Here is a 15,724-nt window from a genome sequence, read left to right on the forward strand (position 1 = left end):
AGGAGATCTGTTCTGAACTCCCCTGTCAGGCTCAGAAGTCCGTAAAATATAAGACATTCCACTTAATTCTCCTGTGTTCATTTCCCCAGCTGTGAAATGGGAATAATACTGTCTTTTTTCCCTAAACTTTGGTCTGTACTGCCCAAAAAATGATCTTGCACATCTTCAAGGCAGAGGTCCATTCTTTTCTGTTTCTGTATTTGTTAATGTAGAGCTGTGAACAAAATCAAGACATACATACACAGATGTATATATATACCTTTTTATAAGTAAGGTATCTTTATTTGAGGTCTTAAACAATGCTCTAAAACTTTTTTTTTAAATTTATTTAAAGTATTGAATGACCAAATTCAGGCAAGTTGCATCAGCTTCAGTGCAGTATTTGTAGCTACTTTAATGGGAATGATGAGCTTTTATACAACACACATTGACTCCTTTAAAACTATAGGCTTTGTTATTATTACTACTATTTAACTGGAAAGGACTTTTTTTAGCTGTTGACAAAACTTATGCTAAGTTTGGGGTCAAAAATTAGGTCTTAACAGTGCTCCTGGAGTAAATTTGTATGTATCATATTCATATAACTCCAGAACATCAAAGCTCAATGTTTCTGTTGAATACTTGGTTCGATTTGTCCTTAGAGGTAAATCTTGCACTAATAACCATTAATAAAGTAAAACTTAGAGGGCTTGAAAACAGATTCTTCAGTATTAAATATTTTTTCTACTTGAGAATTTCAATTTTTCTTGCAGTAAAATAATTTTCAAGATCTAAGTATTGAAATAATTAGGTATTATTTTGTTAAATTTATCCTTTTTTAGAAGACTGTGTCACCTGATTTTAGCATAACTAGAAATTAAGAAATGAGGCATTACAGTTTATTAGCTTCCAACAGTCCAAATGCTGCAGATAGCACAATTTTCCCCAGCAAAACTGAGCAGCAATAGGTAAATATATTGTGAGACAGTACATTATGTCATGTTTTATTCTTCTGCTTCACTGGGAGCAGGGACAGGGAGCTTTTTATAAGGCTGGGCTGGTGACAAACAATGAGTCTGACGGGCAGCGAAATGGGAGCGTGTTCCAGCATCTCCTGGCCTTCATTGCAAACTTCTCTCTCTGTTCCAAGGGAGCTGCAGCCAGAGTGCTTTTGCTGATAGCAAATTCAGTGGAGTGCTGTGGGGAGCGAAACGATCCCTAAAGTAAGCACTGAGGGCTTCAAAGGCCAGACCCGACATTTTGAGAGCTATGAGCCACCAGTGCAACTCTCAAATGTTCATATTAGATGCTTTCCTGTGAAATGCTTGATTCAGGTTTCCTGGGGTCCCTCTGTGCAACTCCACCAACTGTGAGTGCAGCAGACTGCTCCAGTCTCCAGGTGACAAAGCCAAATTTGTGGAAACATCTGGTGCTGTTCAGAAAGGTCATGTTTTAATATCCATTTAAAAAAAAAAAAGACCTTTCCTTTCAGTGTTTATTGTTACTCTTATAATTTTTAGCAAGCACCCACAAGCGCAATAAAGCACGTAGTCCCAGTGTCTACTACATCCTGGATTCTGATTCCTGGAGTGCAAGCTAAGGGTAGTCACTGCTTCTACTCAGCATATTCTGCTTATTAGGGTGATGCCTTGTGAAGGTTGACCTAGAACAGAGACTAGACAGAGTTAAAGAATAAAGTACGTATTTATTAAAAGGCCTCAATGGATACATCTTGGGCAATACAGGAGCCTGGCCAGGGCTACACCAAAGGTGAACCCAAAATGGTCACAAAATGCACAACCAGTCATGGGGTCTCTCACTTTTATAAGTTCTGGTCCATTTGCATATTGGAGTCAATTGTCCAATTACAGTTTTAGCCCATGAAGTCCCATCCTTCTTGTTTTTCTCTCTTCAGTCCACATTGTTTATGCTCTTGGGCCTGAAATTTGGATCATTTGTCCTTGGTCCCCAGCTAGAGAAGGAATTGTTTTGTCTGCCTACTCTGTGAAGGGAGCTCACCATCCCCTGATATGAAGTGCAGAACTACACACTAAAGCAGCACAGAATCTAAAAAATATAAAAGCTAAAACCTGAGGCATCAAGGGTGCCCACAGAATGTGGCAGATGGGAGTTTTACCTAAATACCCTAAATACCCCTCCTGCCTTCCTGGCCCCGGGCTCCACAGCTCTGCTGAGAGCTGACCTGGATCTGGGCAGATGCACCTTGAGGGAGGAGGGAAGTCAATGCCAGTCAGTGTTCTCAGCCCTGCAAGCTTGGCCTCCCTTGCCGTGTCTTTCTATCACACTGAGGTACTTCCATCCCCCTGCTTCTTCCTTCTCACCTGCCTGAGATCCAGAGCAGTTTTTTTTCTGGCAGCTCTTACATCTGTCCTGAGCCTGACCTGGCTTTACTTGTGGAAAATCTGCCTTTCACACACCTGTGGTCTTTGTGAGTCCTGCTGTTGCTCTGGTGCACAAAATAAATGAGATGTTCACTACAGGAGTTCTTTCTAGACAATTTAGGGCAGCTAACTTCTTCATATTTCAGTGTCAAATGAGACGGCATAATCAGAAATAACTTGCTACTACACCTTGTTTTTTCATATTCATCGCATTTTTTATTTTGTCATAAGCAATTCTGGTCAGAGCATGTGTTGTAAAAGGTGCCACAGTGTGATATCAGGCCCTTATTTTATGTGATTTAGGATGACACCATACTGCCAGTACTAAATACTAATATTAAAATGTGCTTTGTTCGTCTGAGTTATATTCTTAACTTTATAAGGGCAGAATTTGGGCCAGGGATGTGCAGATTCCAAGTTTTTCTTGACTCTTTGAGAACAGGACACTGGCATTTTTTGCTGTATTTTTTAATACTTCATCCTCCTTCATTTGCCACTGAAACCTATTGCTTTTGAAATAGGGGGAAAAAACCTAAAAAACAAACCACAAATGAACCAGCAAGCTACAAAACTCTCTATAAGAAGAGAAAATTATTGTTCTTTCCAGTTCGTCTAACTGTATATCTTGCAATATTAACTCATCCACTTGAAGATTTTATTGGTATAACTAAAGATATAGATCTACATAGAGCTTTTGTTAAAAGGGTTTGGATATTTTTAATGACATCTGATTTGCTAGCAAAAATGTCAAGCACATAATTGCCATTTCAGAGTTTCATAAATCTGAATCAATTAGTAAAAAGAACCCCTTGACCTCGTGTCCATGAGCATTCACGATCATTCAGTCTAAGTGCTAAGGAGCTATTGGCACATGATGTTCAAGCTGAGTGATCCTTTTGTTCAATCCCATTTTCTTGGAGCAAGGTAAATGCAGCTCCCTTTGAATTTAAAACCTTGCTAAATTATTTAGTGCTACATATCACAGACTGATTAAATTTTTCACAGAGTAGTGAGATTGTTTCCCAGGTAGGTCATCACTCAGTTCAGTTTACCACTTAAAATTTCTTTCATTCTCAGTCAAAATACAGCAAGGACCATCCATCATTATCACTCTGTCCTTTAATTTTTCTGTCAGCCTTTGTCAGGCTTGAAACAAAAGCCTTTACATTTTTATCAGCTGCAGCTATTGTTGTCTGATTTGTGCTCAGTCATGTCAAAATATCGGTTGTGTTTTTACCAAAAAAGTCAAATATTTTCAATAGGTCAGATCTATCTTTCACATAAGCCCGCTAAACCAAACAGAACCATTTCTCATTTCTTTGGAAATGGAGAGTAAAAATGCTCAGGGCCAAATTGGCAGGGAGAGTAAATTATCCAGACTCTCTGCACTTAAATGGATGGATGTCTTCTGCCTTAGCAAGGAGAACGCGGCATCAATTCAAGCAAGAAGGAGAAGCAAACAGGAAATTTCAAGCAGGTGGGGCTCGACGCTGCTTTGTGCCGATCTGGTCCCACACTGCCCTGCCACTCCTAAGCAGTTTGCATCTGTGCCTCTGCTGAGGAGCAGCTTCCACACCAAGCTCAGTTTGCCTGTTCCTCCTTTTTCCACTATCCCGTAGGAATTAGCCAGCAGGTTGCCGGCTGGCTGCTCTCCCCTGGCTCCTGCCTGTGGTGTGTTAGCAGGCAGCAGTGCCACAAGGAACACCTTTTCAGAGCTGTGCTAAGTCTGCTCTCTGAAGCAGCTCTGACATTATTCCAGGTCCTCAGTGAAACGAGGGTTCTTGGTTGAGTGTTTGCACCGCAGCTCAAACCTCCCTGTGCCACCAGAGAGAGGTCAGGAGCCCATCTCTCCTGCTGAATGCCCAGGTCAAGCCTCACCTGTATAACCTGTGGAACAGAAGTTACAAAGAGTCCATGGGAGTCCCTTGGCATGAAGGTCAACTCCTTTTCTATTTCCAACAGCTTTTATGGAAACAATTAGTTCTCCATGAGTTGTTTGCATTTCAAAGCTAGCAAGATGATGAAGTTAATACCAACTTAATTACATTATTGGATTTTTGACTGAATATCTGTCCATCAACAAACATCCAGTTTAAAAGTGAGGTTTCAAAATTAATGGAGACAATTATTGCTTGACTTCTAGATCTCCTGAGCATGGCTTTTCTATCTTCTTTGGTTCCCCATCTGCAAAATATAGCTATTTTCTGCTTCACAGGAGGCTAAGGATTAATACCTTAGTATTATTAAAATAGCAATCTGGCACAGTGATTTGGGTATGGCTACTTGAATTAAAAAGTTCCGCTCTGCAAGGTCTCTTGGTCATAATGATCCTTGGCATTTAGAGGTATGAGAGGCATAAAGAAAAATTCATTTTCAGCTGAACATTGTGTACAACTAGATTCAGAAATTGCAAGACAAGGAAGTGGAAATTAGTTTCACTCCAGCACAGATTTCTTGGGCAGAAATCTACAAATCCATTCTGCTAAGATCCTCCCTGACAGAAAGCTCAAGAGGACAAATCTACATTATCCCTATGATAGCATGTTCTGAGCAGCTGCCAGCAGGGAGCTCTGGGTGACAACATGTGCCTTGCTAGTGAAATAAGATAGGTTTGCCTTGCATCAAAAAAAATAGAAAAAAAGAAAGTCCTGCAGGACTAAAAACAGGTCAAATTGTAATTCTCTTTTCTGGCATGACACGGAGCAGCACACCCTCCATGAAGCCCAGTGACCCATATGGCTTAAACATAGCCTGTGCTGTTAAGTATCATTTTTTTAATCTGTAGTCCATGTATTTTTGGGAACTTCCAAACCCATTTACCTCCTACACCTGCAATGTATAATGAGAGACTGAGGAACACCGGATGTTGCTTCTAGTTTATTTCTTGAGCTGCACATTCTGTATTCTCTTATGCAAAAGCCGTTTCAAGGCAAAGTTTTCACAAGAATTCATAAATCTTGGAAGAACTGATAGGAGTCATTCTGTCAAACTCAGCAGGTGCCTTAAACACAGGTCTTTTCAATGTGGGGATAATTTCAGATTGCTTGGATCTGCGCTGTCCAGGGGTAGGGTTTAAGGATGAGATATGATCCAGGCATTCCAAAAAGTGTTGTCTGGATAGCTCTGTGTTATTTGGTTACTTTGCACGTTCATGTTGCAGACTCTCATGTTGTTAATGGAGTATTCCACTGGGCAGAGCCTTGAATATAAGCTGATCCAAACCAAACCTTTCTAGAGTCCAGAACAGACTTAAATTTGCCTGGGCAATGTGATGCTCCTCACGCTGCTGATTCCTGGTTTCTGTCTTGTGCTGGGGTCTTTAGGAGCAAGTCCTGGTATTCCTGTGAGCAAAGCAGACAGACTGCAGTCGTTTGCACAGTGCAATTCACCTCACTCTGCAAAGAAAGAAACCAAATGGTAATCCTTCTTTTTGCATCCCTTTTGAGAAGACTCATTTTCTTAAAGGCTTCTGCCAGGCTTCCATTTTGATGTTTGGCATCAGAGTTCATGACTTTCATCAGGAAACTAATATCTGCACAAGTTTTCATTATTCTTAATGTGATGAGATCACGTCTGTATTAAAACACTTACATATCCTAGTTCATGTTAGCTAGAATGATGCCTAGGTAGCCTTTCATTTAAAATAAGAAATCTTGTTTAAAATGCTTCCATCTCAAGAGAAACCAGAAAATTCTAAGTTAACCAGTGATTCATGTAAGCTATTATTTGGTAAAATGGATAAACAGCATGCTTGCAGCTTGGATAGCTCTGTCATAAAACCATAACTTGTCATTGCAGTCTTAAGTAATTGGTATTTAAGAAAGACAATGAATGGAACCATGAGTCACACTAATTAGTTTTATGTACAAGAATGATGTAGACAGTTTTCCTTATAAGCAAGGTTTTGCTCTCCTTATGAAGTAGGTGGGAGTTTTTTTCTCTTTGATTTAATTTTTAACAGATACCTATCAGGGAAGGAGTTTCCCTTTATGAGAAGAAATGGCATAGATCAATACATGTGACATGTGTCTTTTTAACATGTTAATTTATTTCTAATGCTTGTTATACTCAGTTCTATTTCATTATTGTGGTACTCACACTCCAGGTAATATTATCATTATTCCTGGTGATTAATATGGCTGCAACTGTGAGGGTTTTAAAAAGCCTGTTCTAATTTTTCTGTCTTGAGAATATTTTATACTGGGAATTAGATTAAATATCAGTGTACATTAGATTAAAAATCAGTGCAGAGATGAAAGATGGATGTTTGTTTTCTGATGGCTTCAGAAGCAGAACATCACACAGGTGTTGATTCCAGAGGGCATAGTGGTATTTTTTATCAAAACTAGAGGAATACAGAAAATAGTAGGTGATGTATATAGTAACTAACAAGGAGACTCTGAAATTTGGAAAATAATCTGTCATCCAGCATGGAAATAAGGTAAGCATGCTACTCTGAAGCTTTAAGAGAGTAATTATGCAATGGTGAACTCAAGGATTCTGTGTCTGAAGTGTGTTCTGTAGGGCCCAATACTGAAAAGCTCTGAGCTACTTCAGCTTCCATTGATTTCAGTCTGAATTGATGGTACTCAGGGACCAATTGTATTTCTTTCCATAGCAAGGGAAGACAGATTGTGGGTCAGACATTTGCTCTTTTATTGCACTGAATAGCACCCTTCAGAAATATTTTCAGTGAAATCAGTATGGAATGGGTTACTCACCATCAACTGCTGAGAAAAGAGTCCTTCCCTTTCAAACCTGCCATATAAATAATCTGAAAAATGTCAGATGCTTTTGTCTTCTCAGAAGTGCTTTTCTCTACTTCTCTTCAGAGCTTTTGTTTTTTGTTCTTTAAAACCTGCAATCACCTTATAGGCAAAGTCCTATTGGTCTTTATTGCTTTTGGCAGTGTAATCAAAGTACTTTCTATGTGTCTATCTGGTTATAACCTGATCTGTACTGGAGCATTCTGCATCAGATGTTGTTGGTTCCTCTGCAGAGAAGCAGTCATGCTCCTAATTCTGGCAGTCCTGCACTTGCTTGAGCAAAACCTGAAGTGTTTTATAGGATGCTGTCATCATTTTTTGTATGAATTTCTTTCTGACTTGCATGCATGCTTTTTTATCAGCAATATTATTATCATTTCTGAGTTTTAGTTTGAAGGTATTTTAGAAAAATACTGATGTGTACTAACAATAAATTGTAAGCATTAAGGATGACTGAAAGATGACTATGCCTGCAAATTAGGGTAAAGATTTTGAAATATACTCTGCTCTGGATCTTAGCAGACAACTGTGTCTTAAGCAAATGTGTGGGAAGAAGAAAAGCAATCCGGAAAAAGCAGCTCTTATAGTTAGTAGAATTTTCTCCCCTTTTTCCCTTCATTGAGTCTGTCTGAAAGTGGGTGTTTTAACATACAACCATTTCTCGTTAACATGTGTGTGTTTATTTTAGCATGACGGTGTTGTTTTTTTTCATCTCCCACTCTGACACAGCATGTTTCATCTGTATATGGTTTCTACTACGTGAGACATTTAAAATGGCTCAGTGAAGAAATGGATTCTTGTCACTTAAACTGTCACTCTCTCGTTCTGTGGAAATGTGGTCATTTTAACAGAGTTTTAAATTCTGTGTACTCAAAGATTGACTATAAAAGTTGAGAGTGATAAATGTCAAGAATTTAAAGGTACCCTGTTGTACCTGTAATAATTTATGTTAATCATGTTTTAATTTAGTCATTTTCAACATACTTGTATTTACAAATTAAACCACTGTTATGATTCTCCTTTGTTTGCATGATATGATTTTATTTTATATTTTTTTTTCCACTCACCAGATGTTTTCAGCACTTTGCTTCCCACTACTGTCATCCCCTCCCTTACCACTGCAACAGTCACAACCAATGTAGCCTTAACAGCCAGCACAACCACATCGGCAACAGCCACCAGCATCAGAGGTACAGTATCCTTCTTTGTTATGGCCTGGGAAGCACGTGATAAATAGGAAATTAGAGCTTTGATTTTGATTTTTATTTTTTTTTATCAAGGATAGAAATTGCTGAAGAGAGGGTGCAAGCATTCAGCTCAGTATATATTTAACAGAGTAATCCAAAGGGTGATAGGTGGGTCAAGAAAGATTTCATATGACCTTGAATGTTGCCGTTGCTCTAGCAGCGTGTATGTGAACTTTGACAGGATGCTTAAATTATTTGTATACATTTGCATTTAATTTTTTAAGGTTAGTAAATTAACTTTAATGCAAAATGCTAGCAACCTATTTTTAAATAAACATGACCTTTTTAAGGCTGGTTATTTTGGGTGCTACCATTTAAAACAAGCTAGGTGTCTCAGCACTGGAATTTCTGTTGATGAAATCTTGCTTGATAACAAAGAGGCACTGTGATGCATCACCCTTGTTAGCCCTTTGCAGTTTAAGGCATTCCTTATTTAGGGGTGTTATCTCACTAGAGCTAGAGTAAATGAGCTAAAAGTTCTCCCTCCCCTCCCTGATCCCCATCTGTTGGGGCTTTTTCTGTTACAGCTTTTCATATGTTTCTAGTAATGCTTCATTTCTTTATGAGCAAAATATAAAGGTTATTTTACTCTTTTATTCAGCGGCCGATCAGATAACTGTTAAATAGGGAAGATGTGTTCAGAAGGTTTTACAGATTATCATCTTCTGGGTAGCTACAAATCTCTCGTGGTAAATGAAATGGCAGAGGGTTCCTATGTGGTCTCTTGAAAGCTTTCATTGTACAAAAAGAGAGGAAATTATATTTTTTACCACGCTGCAAGTATTGACATGATGAGGTGCAGTTAGGCCAGGAAAGTTAAGACAGCTATGACATCTTTTCTTTCTAGATGTGTTGTTATTAGTCAGTTGTAGTGGCCTGCCTAACTAGCAAGGATAAAAATTGTCATAGTATCAAATCACCTAATTATTCCTCCACAGGGCACAGATAATTTAATAATGTGGCCTTCATGTGGTAAACTGACATCAGACCTAAAATTACATTTTCTAATCTTTAATATTACTTTTAATGTGAAATTGTGTTATTTTAATGGTGAGAGGAAGTGTTGTAGTAGTCCTTTTCCTTCAGAAAGAGAAAGCTAGACCGTGGAAAACAGCCCAGTGTTCATGGGTCTAAGAGGTTGCAGGAGGAATGTTTCCTGAAAAGGAACAGAATTACAGGAATTTCCATGTCTTTATAAAAGAGTGGCTTGTATAAAGCACAGAAGCTTCCAACTTTTTGAGGGCTCACATCCTGGAAGGACGATGCTCTTGGTGTGCTGTGCTGAAGTTTGCTGCCCTTCATGAATTGTTTTCTTCTGCTTGTTATGTGGTCATAACTATGTCATTGTTATGATCGTACTGATGTTTTTAATGCATTGTCTCACCTCCTAAGTGTGGTTTAAGGCCTCATTTTCTTTCCTGTGGAGTGTTCATTTTCACTATTTGTGTGTCCAGTATCAATAGAATGGTCTGAAACGGGGGAACTCTTCATGTGTTTCAGCTCTAGCACATGGGAGAATGCATGCAGTTTGATGCTACACTTACAGAGATGCTGCTTTAATAGAAAGTAAAAGGAAATTGGGTGATCAACTGCTCAAACATGAGCACTCACTTTTCCCAGAAAGAAGTGAATGCAGCAAAATGGCTGAAAAGATGAGACCACTTCAGTCTCAAGGAAGTGGTAGATAGAGTCTCTTATGGAGATAATCAGAGGGACAAATGAGTGTGGGAAGTACGTTTCCTCAAAATCTTGTATTCAAAGGAAAATGATCATTATTCCCAATGCACAGAGAAAGTACTACTACATGTCATGAATGAATGAAACTGGGTTTTTTAACAGTCTAAGATATCAAACCTCACTAAAACACAAAAACAAGGTTACTATAAACATAAATAATGGAAGATATAAATATGGAAGAAACAGGAAAACGGGCATGAAACCAGGTGCAAAATGAAATGAGCAAGTTGTGAGAAATTTAACAAAACAAAAATGTTTAGAAATACACTAGATGAATAAAAAAAATAAAGACATTAATCATGAATAATGAGGACAAGGCCAAAGTAATTGGTGTTTTAGCCAACAGTGGAAGACAATTGGAGTGCTGTTTCTAATGGGGGGTAGCCGGGGATGTCACAGTGAAAAATGAGCTCAAAGGGAGACAGATCAAAGAACAAGGACAGCAAACTTATAGATATGGTCTGCAAAGAAGCTGATGGCACCAGCTTGTTTGGTTTTGCTTTCAAAGCAGAAGGCAATATGACTCTGATGAAGAGTAATTTTCCAACTTCAGTGGGGAAAAGGATTCCCTGTATTAGTGGCAAAGGCATTTAGCAGAGACACTGTATATGCATGGGAGACAGTGACTTCAGATATTCAGCTATTTAAGTTTAACTCCATTCATCCTGACTTTATTTCAAAGTGCAGAGGGAATTGGACAAGGTGCAATTGGGTTATTCCCATGGCAGAGGGAATTGGACAAGGTGCATCTCCTTGGGTCTCCTCATCCCCTATCTGTCTTGGACCCATAAACAAATAATGTTGATAGACTTTCAGTGCCTGCTGTGGGGTTCTGCCATCCTGAAATGCAAGACTGAGCCTCATTTGCAATGTCAGAGCACCCACCCCACAGAGGCACAAATGACATAAGAGCCATTGCAGAGAAGATCAGGTTTTTCAGTACTATCTGCTGCTAGCTGAGCAAAAAGTACCATATAAAGTACCACATATTTTCCTTTGACACCTCTGCTTCGTATTACAACAAGATTTTTGGCATGAAAAAATATATAAGGACATTAATGTGAGAAACTATCCTTATATTCTCAAACATCAACACTTTTTCAGTTTGTTTTTTTTCTTTCCCTTGCTTTATTGGATGTCTTAAGGAAACAAGTTTTCCACAGACCGTAGCAGTGTATACTATTTGATAATATCTTTGAACTGGGTTTCCCATAGCTGGCATAATAAACCTTCTAGACACATTTGACTAATTTTGTTGTGAAATTAGTGCTTAATACTTAAGAATCTCCTCAGGCAAGTTTTACAAGACATTCCTCTGTTCTGCATGACTTTTGCATAGTCCACTTTGAGTATGCATTGGTTCACATCCTGTTACAGGAAATGTCTTTGCAGGCATAAGATACAGGGTATAAGAAGCCAATGGAATCTGTGAATACAAGGCATTTTTGCATTCTGATTATTGTACCTCCTCTATACCAAAAGCCTTAATTCATGGGAAAGAAAATTCTCCAAAAGTCATCAATTAATTCTGGAACTATGTGATTCATTGCTGCCCTGATTTGCCTGGCATTTAGTAAACAACATGAAAAAGGCTGCTGATCCAGTTGGATGACAGCATGATAATTCATAAACTTTCTGTTTAGTCAAACTTTTCACTTTCTCAGAAAACGTATGCTTGTTTTTGTGCGCAGTCCTTCAGGAATTAATTATTCTTTTACTGGTACATTACCTACTAACTCAAAAAGCCCTAAACATAATTTGATTCCAGTGAGGAATATTGCCCTTTATATATTTGTCAAGGGTATCTTAAAGCCTAATAACCGTGATGAGGAATGTACAAAATGAGAATAAAATGTATGAGGAGAAGAAACAAATCTGGAGGGCTACTGAAAGAATAATTATACACTGTATGAGTATGTACATCAGTCTTTCTATCAGATTTATGTAATTTTATTTGTGAAAGCTGTGCAATTTTTCCCTTTTATGATTGGGAAGAGGCACAAGAGGATTGTGGATTTGCCCCAACAGTGAAACAAGGGATGCTTCCATTGGAGAAATTCTTTGTTAATGTAAAGTTAATTTAGGTGGTGCTGTGCCAATCTTTCCAAGTCCTGTAGGTGGAGAGGGGGTGTGATTAACAGTCTAGAAGAAGTCACCTCAAGTCAGAACAGCTCTGTGTTTCTGTATTCACAGAGGGAAAAAGCCTGTGCACACAAATGTACATAAAACCTTCCCATGGGCTCTCATTATGTTAATCACCCACTCACACACACAAACAGAGAATTTTTTTGTTTTGTTTTGCTTAAATCCTATTTCTATCAAGGAACAAAAAAAGTCAAAGAGGTTATAAATCTTGCTTATTTTTACTTATTACTGAAGACTGAAACCTCACCTCCACCACCCAAACAGGTGGAAATTTAAAAATGTCAAACCCAATCTCAAAAGACAGATCCATTCAGTTTGATGGCACGTATCAGAGTGATTCAGGCTCAGCTGACTCACTTGGATGGTGACTGTACCAGAATGTTCAAAGCTTAATATAGCAACGCCTGAAAACATCTCCAGAAGTTGTTGTGTGCTGCACAGACGTGATGCTGCTCTCAGGCAGCTGCACTGGGGAGATCAAGAGTTTATTTGTCAGGGTGACCGCTAAACCAAAAATGCACATATTTATATATCAGTGAAATCCCTGCCTTATTATAATCCACTTTATTTCATTTGGTTTAGCTCTGGTATGAAATAAAGATTTCTTAAAATCTATGGAGCTAAACTTAGGAGTTTACAATGGCATAAGGAGGGGTTTGAGGATGTAATCCTTTTGAAAAACACTGTGACTTTAGGTGTGAATATTTGTATTTAATAGCATAAATGACAGCCATCCAGCTAAAAATTAGGTTATTTTGGTTTTTTTTCCTAGTTTTACCTTGAAGTCTCTATTAAAAAAAAAACCCCACGCCTAAACCCAACCCTAACAGAATAAATAACTGTGTCATTACAGGCAGCTTAAATGAAGAAACTACTTGAACAGTACTTGTAGTCCTCATACTTTTTCCTATCAAAAAATGCTAAACATTACGAGTTCTTTCCTTGTGATTTTATTTTTTCTTTCTCAATATCTGATTAATATAACTTGGTGGGCTGGGATATTAACAAAGAGAGAAACAACAAAGCAAGGAAAAGCTATAGAATATGTGAGGAGCAAAGGAGATAAAGGTAGACTTACACTTTAAATGTAGTTGTGCGTGCTTACTTGCATTCAGCTCTGATAATAAAAATAATCCTTGTCTAACGTTAAAAGCAGTTTCTTAAGACAGCCAGCTAAAAGCCAGTTCATTTATATACTACTTTATAGCTGTAGCAGTAACATAAAACCTAATTTGTGGCTGGGTTTATTCAAACTGCGTAGGAAAATTAGAACTTTCTAGGTTTTATTTCTTCTTTCTGCCTACTTTTGCACTAGTCTCCTAGTGGCTTACCCAAGGTCTAGATTTGTCAGAAGGACGAACAATTTGAGATCCAAACAACAGTGCCTTAGATTTTTTTTTTCCCATTAGACATTCAATTCTTCATCATCCATCTTTCAAGAACTGCCATCTCTTGATTTTATACTGATTTCTCTCATTAGCATTATTTTTGCAATCTACTTGTTCCTTGGCTGTATAGATGGTGTGTTAAAAAATCACAATAAACCTATGTTAGACCATGATGAGATCTCTTTTCCAAAGAGATCTTTCCATGATGAGGACTCTTTTCCAAAATCTCTTAACAGGACTGCTTTGGTCAGAGCCAATAGCCAGGTGAAATATGCACCAGCTACAGCTGAGTAATAGCTGAAAAATCTTCCCTAGCATCTGCAGCCAGCTAATAGACAAAACTGCTGGATTTTTTTAATATCAAAATATACCTGTTGTGAACAGGACTTGGAGTTTCTTAAGTTCTAAAACGATATTTTTATGAGGCTTAGTCATCCACAGTGCCCGTTATAGGGGTTGCACAGTATTTGTTCCTTTTCTGAAGCACCATTTAATTAGGGTTTCATTCCACTAGTCAGGCTTAGTGGTGCAATTAGTCCTGTGAATTCTCAAAGCTCACAGATTTAAGATCAACAGAGGAGCTTGTAGCATCTGTTCTAACTCAAAGAGCTCTTTGGTTTTCAGGTCTGATAGATACAGAGCCAGGAAAACCTTCTTATAACATAATCTGGGAAAAAAAAACCCCAAAACATTAAACCCCTCCCCTTAACACCCTCCCCTGAAAAACAACACAAACAGCAAGATTGAAAAAAACAAAGCAAAACAAATATTCTCAAGCAGTTTCATACTTTATTGGCTGGATTCCTACAGATTTCTATGTCCCCATAGAATTAGAATAATGGCAAATATTACGTGTTTACATGCATGTTGATCACAGACCAAAACTACACCAGCTCAACCAGCTCCAAGCAAGCAAGAGGTTGTACATAGTATGAAAATAATATTTCTTTTTTTTTTTTTTTTTAATTTAAGGCTAGGCTTTTGGGGTATTGGTGCATCCACATGAGATATCTTCCTATGTCCTAGAGACAACAGGGCAGTAAGTATATGCAGAATGTGGTTATGGAAGGAGGAAATTTTTCATGCAGTGTGAAACTATATATAAAACTGCATTATCACTACATGCTGAAAAATGGAAATACCCTGATGTCTGTTGTGAGCAGACCCAAATCAAACCCAAATGCTTCTGTGTGGAATTTCCAGTTCTCAGATACTTTTAAAAGATGTTTTATAGTTGTAATATAAATCCAAAAGTAATCCTCAAGGCAACATGTGCATTACTCATGCAGTCTAACAACCAAAAAAAAAAATCTGGCAACATGACCCACATGAGGCGAGTTACCTCCATTGCCATGAAAAGTACTTGTGCTTTGCAATTTTTATCTTTAGAAACTAAAGCAGAGACCTGTGCCATTTATAAGATGGCAATTTTCTCTGCTTAACAGCCATTATGATGTAAGATGAACACCGTCGTCATTATTACACATTATTTGGTCATATTATTCATGAAATGAGGCTGTTGCTTTCTGGAACAAATAAAGATAGATTTCATGATCTGAATAGTTTGCCAAGTAAATGAGTATCATAAATGAGACATAGATTAAGCTACAGGTGTGCTGAATACATGAAAGAAAATATCCTAATATCATATATTAGGAACCTGCTCTTTGTGTCTGGGACAAATATTTCTAGTGCTAACAAATCCATCCAGCTGTCAGCTCACAGTAATGAAGTAGGCAACTTAAAAAGTACACAATGATTTCCAGCCTTGATGGATTATCACTTAACCCAAAATGCAAGGCTGTGGAGATAAGTATCACAATTGGTTGATGGTCTGATAAAGATTCCATTATATAGCTGAGCTCCGGAGAGGCTTCAGCAATGCGTCAGGAATTCAAACATTCCCAGCCTAAGCACTGATCACACTGGTTTTTTGGCTTTTATTTTTTTCTTTTTTCTTTTCTACTGCATATGAATTATGCAGTCTGACAAGTCTCTATTGTAAACTGGCAGTGCCAGAGGTTCTCCAAATTAAGAGTCCTTTCTACTGGGAGCATTTT

At 38.1% G+C, this 15,724-nt stretch overlaps 1 protein-coding gene across 2 annotated transcripts in view; it reads left to right on the top strand.

The window, feature by feature from the left end:
* The window catches only part of CADM2 (cell adhesion molecule 2), a gene marked incomplete at both ends in the record, with an annotated part of 565,681 nt that overhangs the window by 514,944 nt on the left and 35,013 nt on the right, over nucleotides 1-15,724 (top strand). Inside the window, one exon of one of the 2 annotated variants that reach the window (XM_084226796.1) lies at nucleotides 8,218-8,337. The exons of the other annotated variant lie outside the window; for it this stretch is intronic. Within the exon in view, the coding sequence (XP_084082922.1) occupies nucleotides 8,218-8,337 (120 nt within the window). The remainder of the gene's footprint in view (nucleotides 1-8,217; nucleotides 8,338-15,724) is intronic. 2 annotated transcript variants of the gene reach the window in all.

Source organism: Fringilla coelebs (genome assembly GCF_963513975.1).
Source record: "Fringilla coelebs genome assembly, chromosome: 2".
Lineage (NCBI taxonomy): Eukaryota > Metazoa > Chordata > Aves > Passeriformes > Fringillidae > Fringilla > Fringilla coelebs.